At 38.9% G+C, this 19,192-nt stretch overlaps 2 protein-coding genes across 5 annotated transcripts; one reads left to right on the forward strand and one right to left on the reverse strand.

Moving 5' to 3' along the window:
* Positions 1-794: 794 nt before the first annotated feature.
* harbi1 (harbinger transposase derived 1) lies at positions 795-5,125 on the reverse strand. The gene is made up of 7 exons (XM_073462203.1): positions 5,068-5,125; positions 3,886-4,051; positions 3,599-3,801; positions 3,401-3,488; positions 3,091-3,298; positions 2,821-2,996; positions 795-2,378 (listed from the first exon to the last, which is right to left on the reverse strand). The coding sequence occupies exons 1-7, from the start codon at positions 5,085-5,087 to the stop codon at positions 2,178-2,180; spliced, it is 1,062 nt and encodes a 353-aa protein (XP_073318304.1). The 5' UTR covers positions 5,088-5,125; the 3' UTR covers positions 795-2,177.
* Positions 5,126-5,306: 181 nt separating this feature from the next.
* atg13 (ATG13 autophagy related 13 homolog (S. cerevisiae)) lies at positions 5,307-17,506 on the forward strand. Of its 4 annotated transcripts, none has more exons than XM_073462349.1 (18): positions 5,376-5,457; positions 6,280-6,360; positions 6,819-6,899; positions 7,057-7,176; positions 7,457-7,503; positions 7,749-7,889; positions 8,157-8,197; positions 8,405-8,501; positions 9,017-9,124; positions 10,260-10,353; positions 10,543-10,641; positions 11,592-11,675; positions 13,650-13,759; positions 13,929-14,070; positions 14,248-14,325; positions 14,464-14,571; positions 15,040-15,168; positions 15,271-15,431. In XM_073462349.1, exons 2-18 carry the CDS (start codon positions 6,292-6,294, stop codon positions 15,346-15,348), a joined length of 1,626 nt encoding a protein of 541 aa, XP_073318450.1. In that variant the 5' UTR covers positions 5,376-5,457; positions 6,280-6,291; the 3' UTR covers positions 15,349-15,431. The 4 variants fall into 4 exon arrangements, with proteins under 4 accessions (XP_073318452.1, XP_073318451.1, XP_073318450.1 ...); XM_073462348.1 differs by having other exon boundaries at positions 5,394-5,482; XM_073462351.1 differs by lacking the exon at positions 10,543-10,641 and having other exon boundaries at positions 5,307-5,457; positions 15,271-17,506.
* The last annotated feature ends 1,686 nt before the right edge of the window (positions 17,507-19,192 follow it).

The following is a 19,192-nucleotide window of genomic DNA, read 5'->3' on the forward strand; positions in this document are numbered from 1 at the left end:
AGTGTTTGTGACATAATCTGGTTTGTTAAATGTCTCCATTTAACCAATCAGAGAGAGAATATATGAAGAAACACCCATGTGAGGTGAATGGAGGGAGCAGGGAGAGAGGTGAATGAAAAGAGAGTCTTCCTGATTGAATTTGAGCTGAGCTTCATAACTTTATACTTCTCTTGGCAGTAACCTGCTTGAACAAACTTCAATTACTGACATGCAGCATTATTTATAATAAGGGGCAAAAATGTGCTTGTTACAGAGTGAGGAGCACTTCTGATGACCTCTGGTCAATTTTGAACTGTTTTCAAATGCTTTAAGTCAGACATGGGAGTTCCTTTGATCTTTTTTGCAAAGTGGACATCTGTTATTTTAACAAAAAATGTGAAATGGTTTGAAAACAATATCCTGATTGAATATTGATATATACCAATTTTCACTGAAATAGATCTTAATTTACTTGTGCAAAAAGACACTTCTTTCGCTGAGATGCTCACAATGGTCATAAGTGAGTTTTGAAACACAATTGAAACCATGTTTGCCATAATATTGATATAACTTCAAACATTCCTTGGTAGGAATCTTGCTGGAAATACTTTTTCACTGAAATATAACTTAATTTAGTGCACTGTCCAGGCGCCTCACTTATTTTGACATTTGACTTAATTGACATGACTGTCTTCTACACAAAACATGAAGTGGAACATAATTGAAACCATGTTTGTCATAATATTTATCCAACTTCAAACATTCCTGGGTAGAAAACTTACTTGAAAAAAACTTTTTTCACTGAAATACAGGTGGCCAATTCTTACATATTGCACCTTTAATGTAGATAATATTTTGTCATAAATGCATCCTATAACCTTAAACCAAGCAGTGGAGGAAACATTGAAAACTGTGTGTGAGAGAGTGTGTATATATTGATGAAGTCAATCAGGGGACTAATACATTGCAGGAAGTAAAACACCACTAGCTTTGTTATCATCACAATTTAAAGGAACACCAGGACATTTACAACAAGTCAATATTTCTTCACCACATGATCATGACCATTATCATCCTTGAAACATTTGTTTTAACTGTCATGATATTCCTTCAAATGAAGCTATGAAAACAGACATTTCACTGCCCAGTCCACATCCCTGAAGAAATAGTCAAACACAGAATTTGATCCCCAAAACATCACCATGAACACAGATTTTCTTACTCGTCTCTTTATCTATTTCATTTTGTGTCCCTCATGCTAAGCGAACACAAAAACATCATGTATGTGACTGCAGCCCATTGCACAAACATCCTGTCATTCTCACCTTTAACAGTCCTAATGCACCGATGTACATAAATAATGACACATGGTGTGCAGTTGTTGTAAATAAGGGCCTTGTTTTTGTATTGTGACATAGTCCAAGGTTTTAACCTGTGGAATTCATGTGGAAAAGGAGAATGGGAGAAAATCAGCCGATATTTTGGGAAAGGAAGATGGAAAGTGGGAGAGATTTTAAAAAAAGAGGGTGACTTTTTTCACTTGTAATGAAACCTTGACAACACAGCAGCTGCACACAGTTTGAGTAGTTGTAAAAGACCAGGAGGTGCTTGATTATTCCAACCTTGATTATTCCTTCCAAACTTTCCAGGGAGTTACTTGAAATGTGTTTTGGTAAAATGTTGTCTTGGTTTGTTGTATAGCATCTTGCATGTTTACTCCATATATAACTATGTTATCTTAGTGTAGTTTGTAGAGTAGAAACCAGCAAAATATAAAAAAACTGCATCAGCAACACTGTGTCTGTGCAATTTCTTGATTTAAATGTGGCCTTTATGTCAAGCATTGGTTGGTTCTGGTCCCAGTCTTAAAGGTCCCATATTGTAGGAAGTACGATTTCCTTCCCCTTTCTGATTATAAGGCAGGGCTAGGTTATGTATTGTGAAGGTATCCAGCCTGTATTCTGAGCCTTCATATGAGCTGTCAGGACTTCTGTAAGGTTGTAATGTCACAACTATACAGCCACACCCCCAGCATGGTAGTTGGGGCAAAAACACAGACAGAGCTGATGTGAAAATACAGTTTTTCAACATTAAAGCATTTAAAAATTAACCATGAAATCAGCATAATATGAAACCTTTAATTCACTCTTGACCCCCTTTGACAACAACAAAGGAGAACTCCAGAGTTCGCCAACATCTCAGCTGAAGTGTTTGAGTATAAGCTGTTTTCGGAGCTCCTCTGCCTGGCTGTCGCGGTCCTCAGGCCTTTGCTCGAGGCTCTCGGGCTGCTCCAGAGGGTCTGTTCTCTCCAGAGTCCAGGCGTCTAATCCAGACTGCAGGGAGGCGTTGTGGAGAACACAGCAGGCCAGCAGGATGGACGAACTCCTCTCTGGAGAATACTGTGGAAAGCAGGGCAGAGATGGCAACAGAGACGGATGACACTGCTGTTAGTCCGATGCTGGTTTAATTCTATCAGACAAAAATACCATTCCGTTTATTATTCCATTTATAGTCTCAAAAAGCAAAATATAACTTTCATATTAGGTTTTTTGGAAGGGTGAGGTTAGCTAAGCTTTTACACATCTGATCATGTTGAGGAATCAGTTTGCAAGACAGTCATAATCAGTCTGCCCTGAGAATATAATAATAAAGATAGTTATACATGAATGAATGTCAAATCATTTCTGTAGGAAAAAAAGACAATAAGTCATCTTTTTCTTTCTTTTTAAAGTTAAGTTTAGGGATTTTCTGAACAGGATAAAATCAAATAGAATGATACACATTAGTATAGAATATGATAGATTACAATATGGAGGGCTAGAGAAGGATAGAATAGAATACCTGTAGGTATCCTTTTGTGCCGTCCAAACATCTGAATCTGGTCTGAATGGCTCTGAAGGTTCTGTCCACTATCTCGTGTGTAGTAGTATGGGCCAGATTGTATCTAATCTCTGCAGGGGATGTTGGGCAGTCGACCGGGGTCATCAACCACTTCCTCAGCGGATAGCGACAGTCACCTAAGAAACAGAAAACAGAAAAGGGGTTTATTCCTTTTTTTGACATTTTCAGACTCAGCAAAATGATGTAGGCAGTGTGAAGTCCCTGTCTCACCCAGCAACCAGCCTTCCTCTGTGTCCAGCAGCTGTTTGTGGAGAGCAGATTTTTCTAGAACATCTGTGTCTTTGAGTCCACCTGGCCAGTGGGTTTCTGCACTGAGTAACAACCCTCTGGCATCACAGACCAGCTGACAGCCCACAGAGTGAAAGCCCTTCTTGTTCACATATGATGAGTCTTCACTGTTTGGAGCTTTGATGGTGACCTGCAGGTGAAGGGAAAAGGATAAGGAAAAGGACTGATCAGCTAGGCTGGTACCTGCAAACTATAGTCTTCAAAAATGTTAATAATATGTATTATTATGAACCTGAACACAATCCAGCACCCCCAGAACCCCTGGGAATCCTGCCACCCTCTGAAACTCCTGGAAGGACTGCTCTCTGCTGGAGGGGTCTCTGTTTGGGAAACATTATTGCTGTAACTGTATTTTTTCTTCCTTGTCTTATTGTTTTTAATATGCAGCGTGATATGATAACAAAAGATACCCAGAAGCATGGTATTATACCTGTTAAACGTGATGAACTGGGGAGCTTTCTCCACCAGGGCCCTGGTCACATTGGATACACATCTTGACATTGACGCCTGGCTGATCCCTATAGTATCTCCCATAGATGTCTGAAATGAGCCAGATGTGTAGAAGCCCAAAGCAGCCAACACCTGAACCTCAGGACTGATGGCTCTGGACCGCTGGGTACGTCTACAGAGAGCCTAACACAGAAATTCATAGTACAGAGAACCTGTAGATTTGTAGACACACACGTTTTAAGGGATAGGTAGCTGGCGCATACTCACCTCTCTGAGTAATTCCACCAGATACAGGATAAACTCTCTGGGGAAGCCAAATTGTGTGAGTAGGAAATTGTCTGAGACAGAGTCCAGGTTAAAGCGGTCCAGGGTCTTGTGGCCTCGGCCATGTAAGAGTAGATCACAGTCCAAGATGGCTATAGGAATCGCCATGCTGTGAGTAATAATACACTTACATTAATACATAATATAAATTCATCACAAGCTTCTTTTTATATTCTTATTTAACAATTATAGTAGCATATGTCTACACTTTATATATACAAAGATTCCATTCTCTTCCACAAATACTGTGGATGTGCTTGTATGACTTTGACAACCTATTAATGCTGTAACCCAAATACTTTGTATACATTGCTCTATTAGATAGATAGACAGATAGACAGATAGATAGACAGATAGATAGATAACTTTATTAATCCCCGAGGGGAAATTAGGTTATCATAGCAGCTGGTACATTCACGTACAAATACAATCAAAATAGGACAAATATAGAAACACTAAAGTACTATATACAATATACAAAAACAATAAAATACTTTATACAAAATATAAAATATAAAATAAGATAAATGAAAATGCTGAGGTAAATAAAATCAAATGCTGAGGTATGGAGGAGTAAAGGTAAGTGGAACATAAGGTGCAGGAGCATTAGGTGCAGTTTTATTGACAGTAATAATAATTTAAAGCGCAAAAGTCTGCTGGCACCAGGTAGGAATGATTCCCTGTGCTGTTCCTTTAGGCAGCAGGTTGAGTGAGTCTGTAGCTGAAGCTGCTCTTAAGCTTGTCCAGAGTTTTGTGGAGGGGGTGAGAGACATTGTCCATGATAGCCAGCAGTTTTGCCAGCATCCTGTCCTCCGCCACCTCCTCCAGGTATTAGATTTAGTTTAGTTCTCTTTTATAATTATATATTTCCCATAGTGAGTGTTACTGTTTTGTTTTATTTTTCAGAATGCCTATACAGCCCTCGCTGACTGAACAATTGTAGAAAGTTATTATTAGCATGGAAAACCTGTCCACAGGTCTATCTGCATCAGTCAAGCCTACGTGCTAATTAGCTAGCTAGCTACCTTGCATTTGAGCTTTAACGAGTAGCTTTATGGCTGCTATTATTATTGTTATCATTGTTGTTGTCGTTGTTGTCGTTATTATAAAGGAAAACGCTATTACCTTTGGAAGTCATGCAGCATTTCTCGACCAAAACAATCCTGATGAATACCCAACTTGCCACGCGCATTCGCACATTCGACACCAGAAATGGTGCTATGCGTTTGTTTTATAAATTATAGTTTGGTGCACACATGGTCAAATTTGTCTTGTATTTTATTGTTAAACGTGTAAGGTCAAGTATTATTTTGACTGTACATTTTACAGGCATAAAAAATGAACGAAAGTGCCTTTGTGAAAGTGCCTCTATCTAAATATGTCGACATGGAGAAAATAAACAGTGAAGTCGCACAGCCGCTGTTGACGTTGTATACATCTGTATTGGGCGTGTAAATGTTTGTGAAACTCGGCCTTGCATGTCATCGTTAGTAATTAATTTGTGTTTCATAGAAGGTACGCTGTTGAGAGACAAGCTAATGTAAGTTTTACTGTTTTGTGATTACGCGAAAGTGCGTGGTATTTAGCTATCTAGCTAACATTAGCCATAGGCTAATCATTGTTGAGTGAGTCACCTTTCCATTGCCTCCCATTTGAGAAGCATAAACGTTAAGTTATTGTCTATAAAACTGCGCTATTGTACGTTTTTAATTTACCTGGCTGTATAGTGTAATATATGAGGTGACTGTCAGTGTCTAGTTTATTATGACCTCCAAACCTTATTCGGAACATTCATGTAAACATGGAGGCCTCACTTGCTAACTAGTAGCACAAACAGTTGTCATATGGGGTTTAAAATCAATTGTGATATACGGAATTTATTTTCTGTTAATGTAGAAGGGACATTCTCGTTATATTGTAACGTTACATTGCTTCCAGTTAGCAATTGTTAAATTGGTATTTAGCAAAACATTGTTTTTATGTAGTCAAAATAGTTTGTTATGGCAAAATTGAGCTTAATTATAATAATAATTGACATCTGTATTTTGTTTAAGACACGTAGGAGTAAATGTATTGTGGTTGAAAGTCCCTTTTTCGCGGCAGGTTTTTTTTTTTTGACAATTTGGGTTTTATTGGCAAAATAAATCTGTGTTCATAATGTTAAACTGCTGAAAACATTCCTCAACTGGAATAATAATCTTATTCTTTTGGTTGAATGGCAAGCTGAAATAATAATTACTCAAATTACTGCTACTAAACGTGTTTACAGCTTGAATGGATCAGAATCACAGTGGGGAGTAGTGCTCATCTCCAATCGGTTATTTTGTTTTATTGCAGGGTCGTGACAACATGGACAGTGGCCTGAGTCCCCAGGATAAAAAAGACTTGGACAAGTTCATTAAGTTCTTTGCCTTGAAGGTAAATAGCCAGTATGCTAATGTTTCCAGACTTGGTTGTAGCATTGGCAATTGTAGCTCTCTGAAGGGATATTTTCTTCTTCTTAAAAGGTTGATTCATAAAAAACATCTTCTCAACCTTTTTGATATGATGTGCCATTTTTCATTTTTTTATTTGCCATGCCATATTAACATTCAATTAAAGCATGACACCACATAAAAGTTTCAATCTCCAGTGGATCTATAATTTTATTTCATCAATATATGCAACATTCATGAAGCAACATTTTTAATTTTTGTTTTGTTGTGTGATACGTATCACAGATATTTCTGCCTCTACACCAATTCAATGGAGATATATTTTATTTTTGGTGCAAACTGAAAATTATGTCTAAAAATATTCAACAGCAAATATGTCTTTCCACAAGTAATGTTACTCTGGATATGGCTGTCAAAACAGTTTTGGTTGGTTTCTTGTAGACTGTCCAGGTGATTGTCCAGGCTCGTCTTGGAGAGAAGATCTGCACTCGATCGTCCTCATCACCTACCGGCTCCGATTGGGTAAAATAATTAAGTCATTCTTTTAATATTTGCTGTTGTAATGATTGATTGGATTTACAGTTCAAAATAGATCTTCACATCGATATGTCTATATGGTTTACATTATTGGTTTCTTCTTTAAAGAATATATCATTTAGTTTATCATTTTTTCTTCTAGTTTAATTTGGCCATCAAAGACATTCCTGAGGTGACTCATGAAGCCAAGAGGGCACTGGCTGGCCAACTCCCAGGCATTGGGCGCTCCATGTGTGTCGAGATCTCCCTGAAGACATCAGAGGTAAAATATTCCTCATAATTTTCTTCTTTTGTAAAAATGACTCTTTAGCCAGAGAACCTCAAACCATGCAGAAAATGTAACAGAAGCTCTGTTGAAATATGGGTTAACCAGTAATGACTGCAGCTATCTGCTTTATAAACTACAGTATGAGAGGACGGTGAGGTCTTTGTTGCTGTATGAGTCTGAAACATACACTGTAAACAGTCACTCATTACTCTTGTATGTTTAAAAACATTATTATAATAATAACAATTTTTGCTTTCCTGTCTTTCTCACCCAGGGTGACTCAATGGAGCTAGAGACTTGGTGCCTAGAGATGAATGAAAAGTGAGTGGATTTATTTGTGTTTTTAATTGTTTCACTGTGCAAATGGTCAAGGGTGGATAAGCCTGGAGGACCGCAAATCCTTACCTGAGCTAATGGACCCCTACACTGTCCTGTAGTGGTTGTTTCATCATCTGAAGCACATGTGATCAATGCTTCTCTGTGCCATATTGTTGCTGTGGGCTTCACTGAATTACCACCACCTGCTGAACTATAATGAGTCGATGTGTTGTCTGTCTCTACTGTAGGTGTGATAAGGACATCAAGGTGTCATATACAGTCTACAATCGTCTGTCTGTCCTTCTGAAGTCTCTGCTGGCTATTACCAGAGTAACACCGGCCTATAAACTGTCTAGAAAGCAGGGACACGACTACGTAATATTATACAGGTGAGTGGAATCCACCTGTTGGGTAAACGGCTGGTTTAATGTTTTCATCTATTTCCTGTGTGTCTGCACACAGCTGAACTGGTTTCATTTGAGCTGTTTTTGCCTGTTAACAGTCAGTCAACTTAAGCTCCTTCTTTATCAGGTCTACAGTTTTTAAAATCTGGAAAATGTTGCCTTGGTTTTCATTCTAAATACTTGAATAGTCTGTTAACATTCAGTTAATGTATGACACATGTTGGCATCTGTTTCTGCCTCTCTCATGTCCAGGATTTACTTTGGGGAAGTCCAGCTGAGTGGATTAGGAGAAGGTAACTGTAAACTAAAAAAATGTTTTTCCCCTATGGGGCTCGTTACATAAAGAAATACCCGAAACTGGCCAGGAACCAAATGAAATAACTTTCACTTTTGATAATCTTGGATGCAAGTCACATCTAAACATTAAATCAAACAAAAAATACTGTACAAATATACTCTACAGCCTTTGTAATAGTAATAGGTTGTTGTTTGTTTTGAAGGGTTTCAGACAGTACGTGTTGGTGTCGTTGGCACCCCTGTTGGCACAGTCACACTTTCATGTGCTTACCGCACCAACCTGGCGTTCATGTCCAACAGGTAATTAACACACTTCATGAGAAACAACACAGTCTTCTTATTTTAATTGGAAACCTATTTAATTCTAATTTTTGACCCTTTTATGTAAGGCTGCAACTACCGATTAATTTTATCTAACTTTATCGATTAGTTGTTTTATCTATAGAAATGTCAGAAAATGTCGATCAGTGTTTTCCAATGCTCAATGATGCCCTCAAATGTTTTTTTTTTTGTCCCCAGCCCAAAGATACTCAGTTACTGTCATCAAGGAGGATAGAAAGCAGAAAACAGTCACGTTTAAGAAGCTGGAACCAGAGAATTTAAAATATGACTCGGACCAATTAAGCGATTATCAAAATAGTTGGCAGTAAATTTGATGGATAACAACTAATTGATTAATCAGTTATTTGTTGCAGCAACTCTACTTTTATGAATTTGAAGGTATTAACATTGTGGTTCATTGCTTCACAGCTCTGTGGTCGAGACAAGTCGAAAATAAGAATAACTAGTCAACTGTTGATCTGTGTCTTCTGCAGACAGTTTGAGCGGTCTGCTCCTATCATGGGGATCATTGTGGATCACTTTGTGGATCCTCCCTGCGGCAGCCAACGTCCTGCAAACATGGGACAGCCCTGCAACTACAGGTAGCTATGCAAAGCTCTGGAGATGACATCAAACATTCATTTTGAAATTAAAATGCTATACTTATCGACACAACTTCATTCAAAGTCTTACAACCAGCAAATACACAGATATGTAGCTGCTGCTGCTGCTCTGGCCCCTCACAAACAATTGAAGGCCAAGACACACTGAAAGCCATAATTGATGTGCCTCAATTGAGATGTGCTATTTAACGCTCTTATTGTGCACTGCAGGAATCAGATTTGAAGTGCCAACACCATAGAATAAGCTATTGTTGTACTGTTGCTCTTTTGGGGAAAAGTTGCTATTTATATGTATTACTCATATTCCTCTATAGTGACCTCAGTGTCCGCAAGGATCCCCCCCAAAAAACATACACGTGCGTGTATGCATAACCACCTAACCCCTCTGTCTTTAGATCACTAATAGTCTCCTAGCTCCACCTGTCTCCTCACACTCCCCACAGAGAATTATTACATTTACCTCAGTACTACGGAATAAATACTTATAATAGCTGATATTGGTTGTGACTGATGAGAGATTTCATAGCCGTGTGTCCTCACAGGGCGCAGCGGTGCATGTCAGCTGTGATATCTCTTCCTCTCTGTGTCCCTCCCACTTTCTCTCCTTATGTTTTTTCCATCTCTCCAAACGGGCACCGTGGCTGCAGAAAAGCAGCTTACTTACTGAGTCTTCATCTGATGCTCCAAAATACAAGCGTCAAGGCAGTTTTACGTGCCTCAAAATGCTTTTGATGAATGTTTGGCCATTTAAAACAATAGATGTGCTTCAAAATGCGCACATCAGATGCTTTCAGTGCTTATGGCCCTTAAGAGCTTTTGGTGATGTAATTCATCCTTTGGAGGTCACACATGATGCATCAGTTTTTGGGTCTGCATTTTGAAGCATGTTTCATTTTCAACTCCATTTAGTACAAAGACCCTTCCTGAGATCTTTTTCTCTCCATAATATATAAAACAAAAACAGTGTATATAGGTTTTAAAGACTAAATCTAAAGGGAGATTCTGTTTAGTTTATAACATTTCTGCCTTCCTACTGGAGCTTTTAGCATCCAGAACGGTGTCAAAGACATGAATGATTTAAATTACAACATGTGTTTTGTGTGTATGCGTCCAGAGCTCCAGATGACGAGGACGGAGGACCATTTGTAGGGGTTCAGGATTCACAGGAGGTCTGCACTACCTCCTTCTCCACCTCCCCTCCCTCTCAGGTAAGAGGACACACTCACCTGCTCTTTTTTACTGTCTCTTTATCCTGTGGCCCTCTTCATTTTCATACCTATTTTTCATTTCAATTTTTTCTTCTCTCTTTGTCTGTCTTCTTTCCTGTTTTCTTTTATTCTATGTTTATGTGTGTGTGTGTGTGTGTGTATGTGCGTGTGCATTTTGCATTATCTCAGTGTGTGTGTACTCTGAGTCCTTCGCCCTCAAAGCTGTCTAAGCCCGTCCCCCTGGACAATGTGCAGCTCCCATTGGCTCCTGGACTTGTCACTCACACTGTGAGTTTATACTGGCCACTGAGAGTGCGACTGTGTGTGAGACACCTTCAACTGAACAGCACTGTTGATCACTCAGATCTCTAATTTGTTTTGGGTTGTGTGTTGCTTCTTGTTGTATCCAGGTTTTGTAGAAAGTCTCAAAAGTTTGGAAAATGCTTTATTTACAACATAATGTTTTCAAGGTTAGGAATATGCTTGAATTTGAACATACTGCAGGAGAGAATGTCAACATAATCTGGTGATTCATCTCCATAATCACTCATGTAATTGAAAATTCTTTTATTATTTTAAATGAAAGGATCCTGTCGTCACATTTGTTGTCCACTGGTGTTAAAAATTGCATGCAATCATGATCAAAACATACAGTCAAACTTAACATGAAAAGCTGGTTTAAAAACAAAACAAAATGATAATGACATTTATTGCTGTGGGTATAAAGTCAATTGTAAACTTTGTTTTTCACAATCTCATTAAAATTTAGATGTGATAATAATCAGATGAAATCAATTTTATTTTTATAGCCCAAAATCCCAATCACATTGCCTCAGTGGGCTTTGCGATCGCTACAGTGAACATCCTCTGTCCTTAGACTCTCGATTTGCGTAAGCAAAACCATCCCAATAATAAAGGCTTTGAGAGTCTGGAAATTTTTGATTTAGTAACCTGGAAACCTGGAAAGTGCATGAATTTTACGCTAAAAAAGCTGTTTGAACCCTGTTTGCCAGTTGCATCAGGGAACATTTTTTAACATCATCCTTTTTTATTGTGTTCCACCTGTTTCATCAAAATGTTTATTGTTTCCATAACATGTACCACAGTAGTAATCTTAGTAATCAATAATCTTTGACCCATCTCAAGAGCACTGATGTTCTAACAGAACAGTGTTAAACCTAAAAAGCCTCCATGTTTTGTGGTTAACATTTCCTCTTCTTCCTTCTGTTTCTTTGTAGCTGTATACTTCCAGGTTATCATACCAGCCTCCAGCTCCAGCCGGGGCTGCTGAGCTTTGTCATCCTGTTGCCAATCCAAACCAGGTGATACACCAGTCAGTTCACTTCCAGATCCACAGTACAGCCATATACCCTGATACATACAAGTATACCTGTGATATGTTGACCAACAAGTATTAAAAAAAAATGCAGCCTAGGGACCATGATTTTTTTTTTGTTTTAGTCTTTTAAAGACGATATTTCATAATGGGTAAAATTCTCTATCACAGTGTTTGTCATTTAATTGTCATTTTAATTATAATTTGTCATTTTTGGAAAAATCAACTGAGAAACTTTTAGTAAATCAGCCATTCCCAAATTTAGGATTGACGTGACCCAATTTGAAATTGGAAAATCTTCTGGGGCCCAAACTTTAAATCACAACTGTGATCCCGTTATTGATGAGATATAAGATACGTGCCGATGTTGTGGCAAAGTCTATTCCCTGGTTGAATAATGTTGCCCTCCTTTTTGAACTGTGCTTCCTGCAATGTCACCTACTGACCTTAACCTGCATCCAGTGTTGCACAAATATCAATGAGTCTTCCAACACAACACCAGATTAAAAATAAGTCAGATACAGAAAGAATGACACAGAATTTAACTGCCTTGTTTGATCAGTCCTGATATCTTTAATATTAAATATTTAAACATAAATATTGTTTGGTCATTTTGAATTTAAGTAAAGCTTCCCCTTGCTGTCGTCGCCAAACTGTTAGTGTCATTGCCTGTATTCACTATTTGGTACTAGAGAACACTCACTAATAACATGTTATGTTCAAGTACTGTATATCAAGGGTAGACCACACCATGAAAATGTAGAAATCAAGTGATTATCATAATGAAAAGATTACTTCATTTGGCCAGTAGGTGGCGCAATGACTATAACTCTATGACTCTGGTCATCATGGTGTGTGTGAAACTGTAGGTGTAGGTGAAACTTGCCATCAGAACTGCTCTTAAGGGGGAGACAGCGAGCCATTTTCCCTGCCTATGGCCAAGAACCATAAAACATGTACATTTTCACGAGGTATGGTTGGTGCTTGGACCCTAATTACAAAATTGAACATTAAAAACCTTTTATCATTCATTGTAAACTAACTTGTCACTACCCGATCTAAGTCGCTGCCTACTGTGTAGTGCATGCATGAGCAGGTCCACCATCTTGTCCACCATCCTGTCCACCTGCTGTCCAAATATCTGGACTAATTGCTCCTTTGGCAAAACTGTGACGTGAACTGAATTGAAAAAATGCTACATCATGGCCAACATCAGTCCAAACAGCCAGAGTCTTCTTGTTGTCTGCGCTCTGAAGTAGGAATTCACGTCCGGCTTCTCAGCAGTCTTCTGTCTCGCTGCCTGCAGCCTTTTCTCAAGTAAAGCTAGTTTCCTTGTTGTAGTAAAGTGTAGCAATTGTGTGGTCGAGCAAAAGAGAGTGTGCTGAAGCATAACGACTAAGTGGTAGAGCAATAGTAAGCGAGCAGCTGAAAAGAGATGATGAAAGCAAAGTGGAGCAGAGGAAAAAAAAGGTTTGCAGTTTGTATAAATTGTTAATCTGCCAGTAATGTAGAGTACAGGTCACAGTGTCAGTTAATAAATGCAGCAGCTTTTTAGAGTTAAGACAAGTCTCCCCTGTTGTTTTCCAACTGCTGGAAAAGTGAAAACGCCTGCCAGTAACAACTGATTGGACTTGGACTGATTATGGACAGTTTAAAAACACCTAACCTTGCACCTACGTTACCCACAATACAGCTTAGCGACTACGTGAAATCACTGGGGACAATTTATTAGATTACATGCATTTTCCATACAAGGCTTTATACGATTTCTTTTCACATATGCAACAGTTTTCCTTGAGCCCTGTAAACACACTTTAATGTGTAAAGTGTAATCCTTATCCTATTGGTCACAAGAGCAATTTATCAATAGGATAATCAAGCTTGTCTTTTAGAACTAGATTTTTAAAAATCTGTTTTAGTTATCTAGTCTTTTTAACTCTGCTCTGTTATTCTTCCTCAGATGTTGCATGGTGGGAAAGAAGGCGGGGTTGTATTGGTTCCTACCCACCCAGTTCATGGAGTTGATGCCCATCTTACAGTAGAACACGCCCCTATCACACCTGGCAGCATGTAATTCTCTCCTGACAGCAAGTTTGAATATGAATATCTAAACTTGGTGTGATGTTTTATGATTATTTTTTTCTTTTGGCCAATGATTTTATCCCTGACTAAAACCTCTAAGACTTTTGTCTTCAGGTATGAATTTAAACTTGATGCAACTTCCTGTCTCTCCTTCCAGTGGTGATGATGACAGCCTGTCACAGAGTGGAGACGGAAGGAGGGATGAGGGCAGGAGGAGCGTTTCTCCCTCTGACCCTGTGGAGTCTCTTAATGCGTTCACAAGGAAAATTGGAGCCTTTGTGAATAAACCCAGCACACAGGTAAATCACACATGTCACGCACACAGGAGTGTTTGTTCCTTCCTGCTACAGTAATCCTTGCAATTGTTAAGTGACATTCAATAAAATGTCTACAAACCCAAAATGATCAGAATAGAGGAAAAGAGGAGCTAGGTTCAGCTTTTGTCACTTAAATGAATCTTTTGTGTGTATGTGTAGATAACAGCAGCCAGTCTGGACCTGCCCTTTGCTGCATTTGCTCCTCGAGGCCTGGACTCTGAGGAAAATGACCCCATGGTAACTGTCCTCATACAGCAGAATACTTTGGTTTGTCTTGAAATGAATTGACAATAATGTTTGGTCTCGCACATAAAGACGTTTTAGGCTGACACAAGTTTTCTCCAGTTGGGATAGTATCTGTATGTGTGTGTTCAGGTGCAACCACCAGACTCTCCTCCTTGCCCGTCACCCCTGCAGGCCAGCCTCCACTCTCAGGGCTCAGAAGGATCCGGGCCGCAGGATGACTTTGTCATGGTCGACTTTGTACGTGATATTTGCTCTATTCTCTTTTGCCCACTCTCTACTGTACATGTTTTCCACTAAGCATTTTAAACATACTACAAGTACTGTAACTTTAAACAGGTTATGAAACACTCTCAATTTAATATTGATGCCTCTATATGACCTACATAAGCAAACAAGACCATCAGTGAGAAGATTGGCTATTTCTGTGTGGTTGTTAGAGTTATTCATAAGGCCTGCCACTGGGTCGATTTGTGACTTTTGTTCAAAATAAAGATTCCAAAGTTCAACAAAAATACCACCCTTCAGGGACTTAACTTTAAACACCAAAAGATAGAAATGTAGTTTAATACAAAGTTCTGTTTCTCAAATCTGTCCCGGGTAAACCCTCTATCCAGAGAAATCATAAAGGAGTTTACATGTGTATAAAAATGTAAAATAACTTTGTGAAAGTGTACACAATGTCTCTCCGTCTGCCTCTGTGTTTAGCGTCCAGCCTTCTCTAAAGACGACTTGTTGCCGATGGATCTGGGCACTTTTTACAGAGAGTTTCAAAACCCTCCTCAGCTGGCCAGTCTCTCACTACACATCAGCTCCCAGTCAATGGCCGATGACCTGGTAAACTGCTTCTTTTAATTTGAAAAATCTTAACTTCTCACGTTAAAAAAACAGTTCTGCAACTATGTTCATAGTAACAGTGATTTGTACTCTCTTGTGCAGGACTCACTGCCAGAGAAACTGGCTGTTTATGAGAAAAACATTGACGAGTTTGATGCTTTTGTGGACATGCTCCAATAAAGGAGGAGTGAAGAAAAAGGCTAAAAGGAGAAGACTACATGTGAGAAAAGACTAAATGGATGATGGGAAACGGAAAAAAATGGAAGGGAGAAGCAGCTTGGAGGCTCTGTGGTCATTTGTTCTGTGAGAAGCACTCAGACTAAATCACCATGTTGTAATGTGACATTTCCTCGCTTACCTTACTACCCAGCACGTTCACCTCGCTTACCAGCTTGTACAGATGGTCCTCTCCACTGTAAATACTGTATCATCTTCTGACACTGGCATACACCCATCTGGTCTCGTGGTGTTAATTCAAACTAAAAATCTTTATTTTCTATTTGGCACAAATCTGCTCTTGTCATTAAGTGTTTAATCATGAAATCAGATGACCGTGGGGTCACAGCCATGCAACTCTGAACCTTGTAGCTCACTATAATTCATCCGCCCTCCTTCTCTCTAAAGGGTTCCCCAACATTATGACTGATGAAACCTATAGGGGAAAGATCAGTGATGTGACTCTGAAATCAAACCAACACTTGATATGTAATGGGCTTTGACAAAAGCTTCAAAACTCAAAACTTTTAAAAGCTGGTCTTGGCAAATAAATTGCACTTAGCCTTCCAGTGGACACTTGTCCTTTGGAAATAAGTGTTGTAATTCGGAAATGTCCTGCTTTACATTTCACAATTGACAGACCTTGTATCAAAAGCACTGCTCAAAGGCGACAGGGAAGTGACAAGCCTCTCATTCTTTGACCCTAGCCAGGTGTCTCCCAGCTGGTCTGGGGACTTAAACTGGTAACTCCAATTTCAGAAAATGGCCCTAACTGGAATTAAAAAGGAACAACTCACCCAGAAATGGAAATTCATACATTATCTACTCACCCCAATGCCAGTGGAAAGTCACGTTAAGTTTTGCTGTGAAGCTTCAGAAATGTTTTGTGGACTACAAAACAGTTGAAGCATTTAAAATCTAAAAATAAATAAAATGGCTCCATACAGCTAGTCTGGCATAATCCAAGTCTCTGGTAGCACCCAAATAAGAGATTGATTTGAAAAGATCGACGTGCAGTTGAGCTTTAACACCCATTTTTGACAGGATGTGTGCTGAAGTTTTTAGCTCAGTCTTTACCGTTTTATTTATTTTTAAAAAAAAAGAAAAAGATATGAATAATGTCTTTTCAAATCAATTTGGGATCATGGGGCTTCCAGAGACTTGGATTATTGTGCCGGACGAGCTGTATGGAGTAATTTAATGGGTTGTTCTGGGACGTTTTAAAACAAGTCAGTTGTTTACGAAAATGCTGCAGCGATGTTTTGCTGTGGAGCGCCAGAAATGTTTTGTGGACTACCAAAGTTAACCCGAAAATGAAAATTCAGTCATTATCTATTCACTCGCTTGTAGATTAAAGGAACAGTTCACCCAACTTTCAAAGTGAATTAAACACTATCCTTATCTGTACAGAGAAAAGTTTTTCATGAAGTGACTTGTTGTGGAAATATACTCAGTTGACAGTTTATATAATACCCCCAGCTGAAACTGGAAACAATGGAATCAGATGATTTTGTTGCATGCAGTTAGAACTTATTTCAGGACTGCCGTATTACACCGTGTCCTACCTTTGTGAAGTGTTTTTATTTAATTTCCAACTCAGAATGACAACAAACTTCAACAGCCTTCAAACATGAACATGATTCTATTATTTTTCAATAGCACTACATGCTACAACCTCCAAAATTGACCATAAACACTTCTGTGAAAAACTTTATGAAGACAGGATTTGCTGCAAGTCTGCTGTATTAGATAGTTTTAGCTACCTTATAGACTGACAACTGAGTGCATTTCCTCTAGGCTATAAACATGCATATGTATATTTTAGGGGTTTTGTTAAGGTTAGATATGTCTACATGATGCACCAGGGTCACCATCCATGACTTTTTGTGTTTAGTTGAAAGCTTTTCTTTGCTGTTAGTCTCAATGTTCCTAATAAAGCATGGCTGCGCTGCTCAAACAACTCATGTCTGGCAACAAATACCAAGGGGCCACATGTATAAACCATGCATACAGCATTTCACATACATAAACTGGTAGCCATAATTTCCCTGGGGTAGTGATTTAAATTTGAACCTGGATTATTTGTAAAGCTTGTTTGAATAAAAGCACCACTAATAAATCATTGATCAATCGTTTGACTATTAGTACTAGCATGATGATGGCATATGGTTGAGGGTTGGGTTGAGCTTAGACATCACAGAACAGAATTATGGGTGGTGTTCAGGTTAATGTTCCCGTCAGGGATTTCTGCCAAGAAAGCTTTTCTAATAAGGTTGACGATTAGAAAGTATTTTTACACAAACCTCACCGAATGGACAAAAGAAACCCACCTGAAATTAACTTGAAATGTGTAAATTATGACTTATTTTCAGACAGGACATAAAACCTGTATTAAGGTTTAATAACAATAAGCATTGATGGTGCCAGTAGTGAGTTTTTTATGCTATATATTTTTAAGCTAATGACCTGTTGAGCTACTTAAAAGATGCTTACATATTGTAGCTTATTTCTTCAATTTTAAACCCATGTCCATTTGTTAGTTGGTCTGTCAAGAGGATCACACAAAACTACTGAGTGGATTTTCAGAAAACTGGATCAAGGATGGGTCTTGGCCCAGAACAGACCCCATTACCTTTTGGTGCTGATCCAGATAAAAGGGAAGGATCCAGAAATTTATCACTTTCTCTAAACATTGCATGATAGGTTGAGGATTTTTTTGACATACCAGACACCTAAATATGCCAGATTTTTCCCCCTAAAGATCCATGCCTTATTCCCAGAGAAATTGATGAACAATGTGTGTACAATATGATGCATATCCTAAATCTGGTGATTTTAAATTATGGTTAAGCAGATATTGGTCATTCAAAATGTAAAGTGATACTGGGCTACAGTTTTGGATTAGGCTTGATTAAATCAAAAGACTGTTGGGTCTTGGCAGAGGTATGCACTCAGCTGAGTACCATTATAGTTGAGCAAGTGTAAAAATGTCTATTATAAACATGTTGAAGGTTCTCTGTCATCCAGGTCATGATAATTGTAGGTGCTGTATTGTAGACAACTGGACTTGTTTCAGTTTCTTGAAGACGATTCACCTCTCATCCAGGAGGCTTCTTAAGTTCTAACTAACTGGAGGGGAGCTGCAGGCTTTTACACTGTGTGGGAGTTAGAGTAGTTAGGGCCACTTGTGGGTTGTCGACTTAAACGGCCTTCATGTGGTTTGCTAGTGCCAGGGAGGGAACTCAGTACTGCATTGTAGGTGGGTGATAAGTAATGTCGCAGGTCACCTCCTCTGTTCAAAGACAGATTGTTTTGAAGGAGTAGTAAAAGAATCCATCTATGTCAAACTGGAACGACCGTCTTCTTTGGACAAGATGTTTACATTGTTGTCCTCAAAGGAATGATTTTTCTCCTTCAGATGTTTATGGAGAGGTTGTTTTGTCTCCCCAACATACAAATCTGTGCAGTCCTGACTGCATTGAACAGCATAAACTACATTACTCTGTTTATGCCTGGGTGTTTGGTCCTTAGGATGGACAAGTTTCTGCCTCAGTGTGTTGGTAGGTTTAAAGTCAACTGGGATATGATGTTTATTGAGCATCCATGTAGAGGTTGGCCACTATTAGCACGACTGTACCATGGGCTCACTGGTGTCCCTGTCTGTAGAAACCGTCACTGTACTGGAAGTAGGTGGTCGTCAGACAGACGTCACGTAAGGCTCAAATGTGGTTGGGGGTGAAGTTGGTTCTGCTGGACAGTAGGCTGTACTGTAGCAGGCGTTTCTTCACCATCCTAAAATCATAACACT

Source organism: Pagrus major, chromosome 24, assembly GCF_040436345.1.
Source record: "Pagrus major chromosome 24, Pma_NU_1.0".
Classification (NCBI taxonomy): Eukaryota; Metazoa; Chordata; class Actinopteri; order Spariformes; family Sparidae; genus Pagrus; species Pagrus major.

Excerpts from the sequence above, each read along its gene's own strand:
- harbi1 (XM_073462203.1), bottom strand. The coding sequence starts at position 5,087 with ATGCTGCATGACTTCCAAAG. Across the intron at positions 3,802-3,885 it reads TGGTGGAATTACTCAGAGAG|GCTCTCTGTAGACGTACCCA; the intron begins GTGAGTATGCGC and ends TTTCTGTGTTAG. Across the intron at positions 3,299-3,400 it reads GGGTGCTGGATTGTGTTCAG|GTCACCATCAAAGCTCCAAA; the intron begins GTTCATAATAAT and ends CTTCACCTGCAG.
- atg13 (XM_073462349.1), top strand. The coding sequence starts at position 6,292 with ATGGACAGTGGCCTGAGTCCCCAGGATAAAAAAGACTTGGACAAGTTC. Across the intron at positions 7,504-7,748 it reads TGCCTAGAGATGAATGAAAA|GTGTGATAAGGACATCAAGG; the intron begins GTGAGTGGATTT and ends TCTCTACTGTAG. Across the intron at positions 7,890-8,156 it reads GACTACGTAATATTATACAG|GATTTACTTTGGGGAAGTCC; the intron begins GTGAGTGGAATC and ends TCTCATGTCCAG.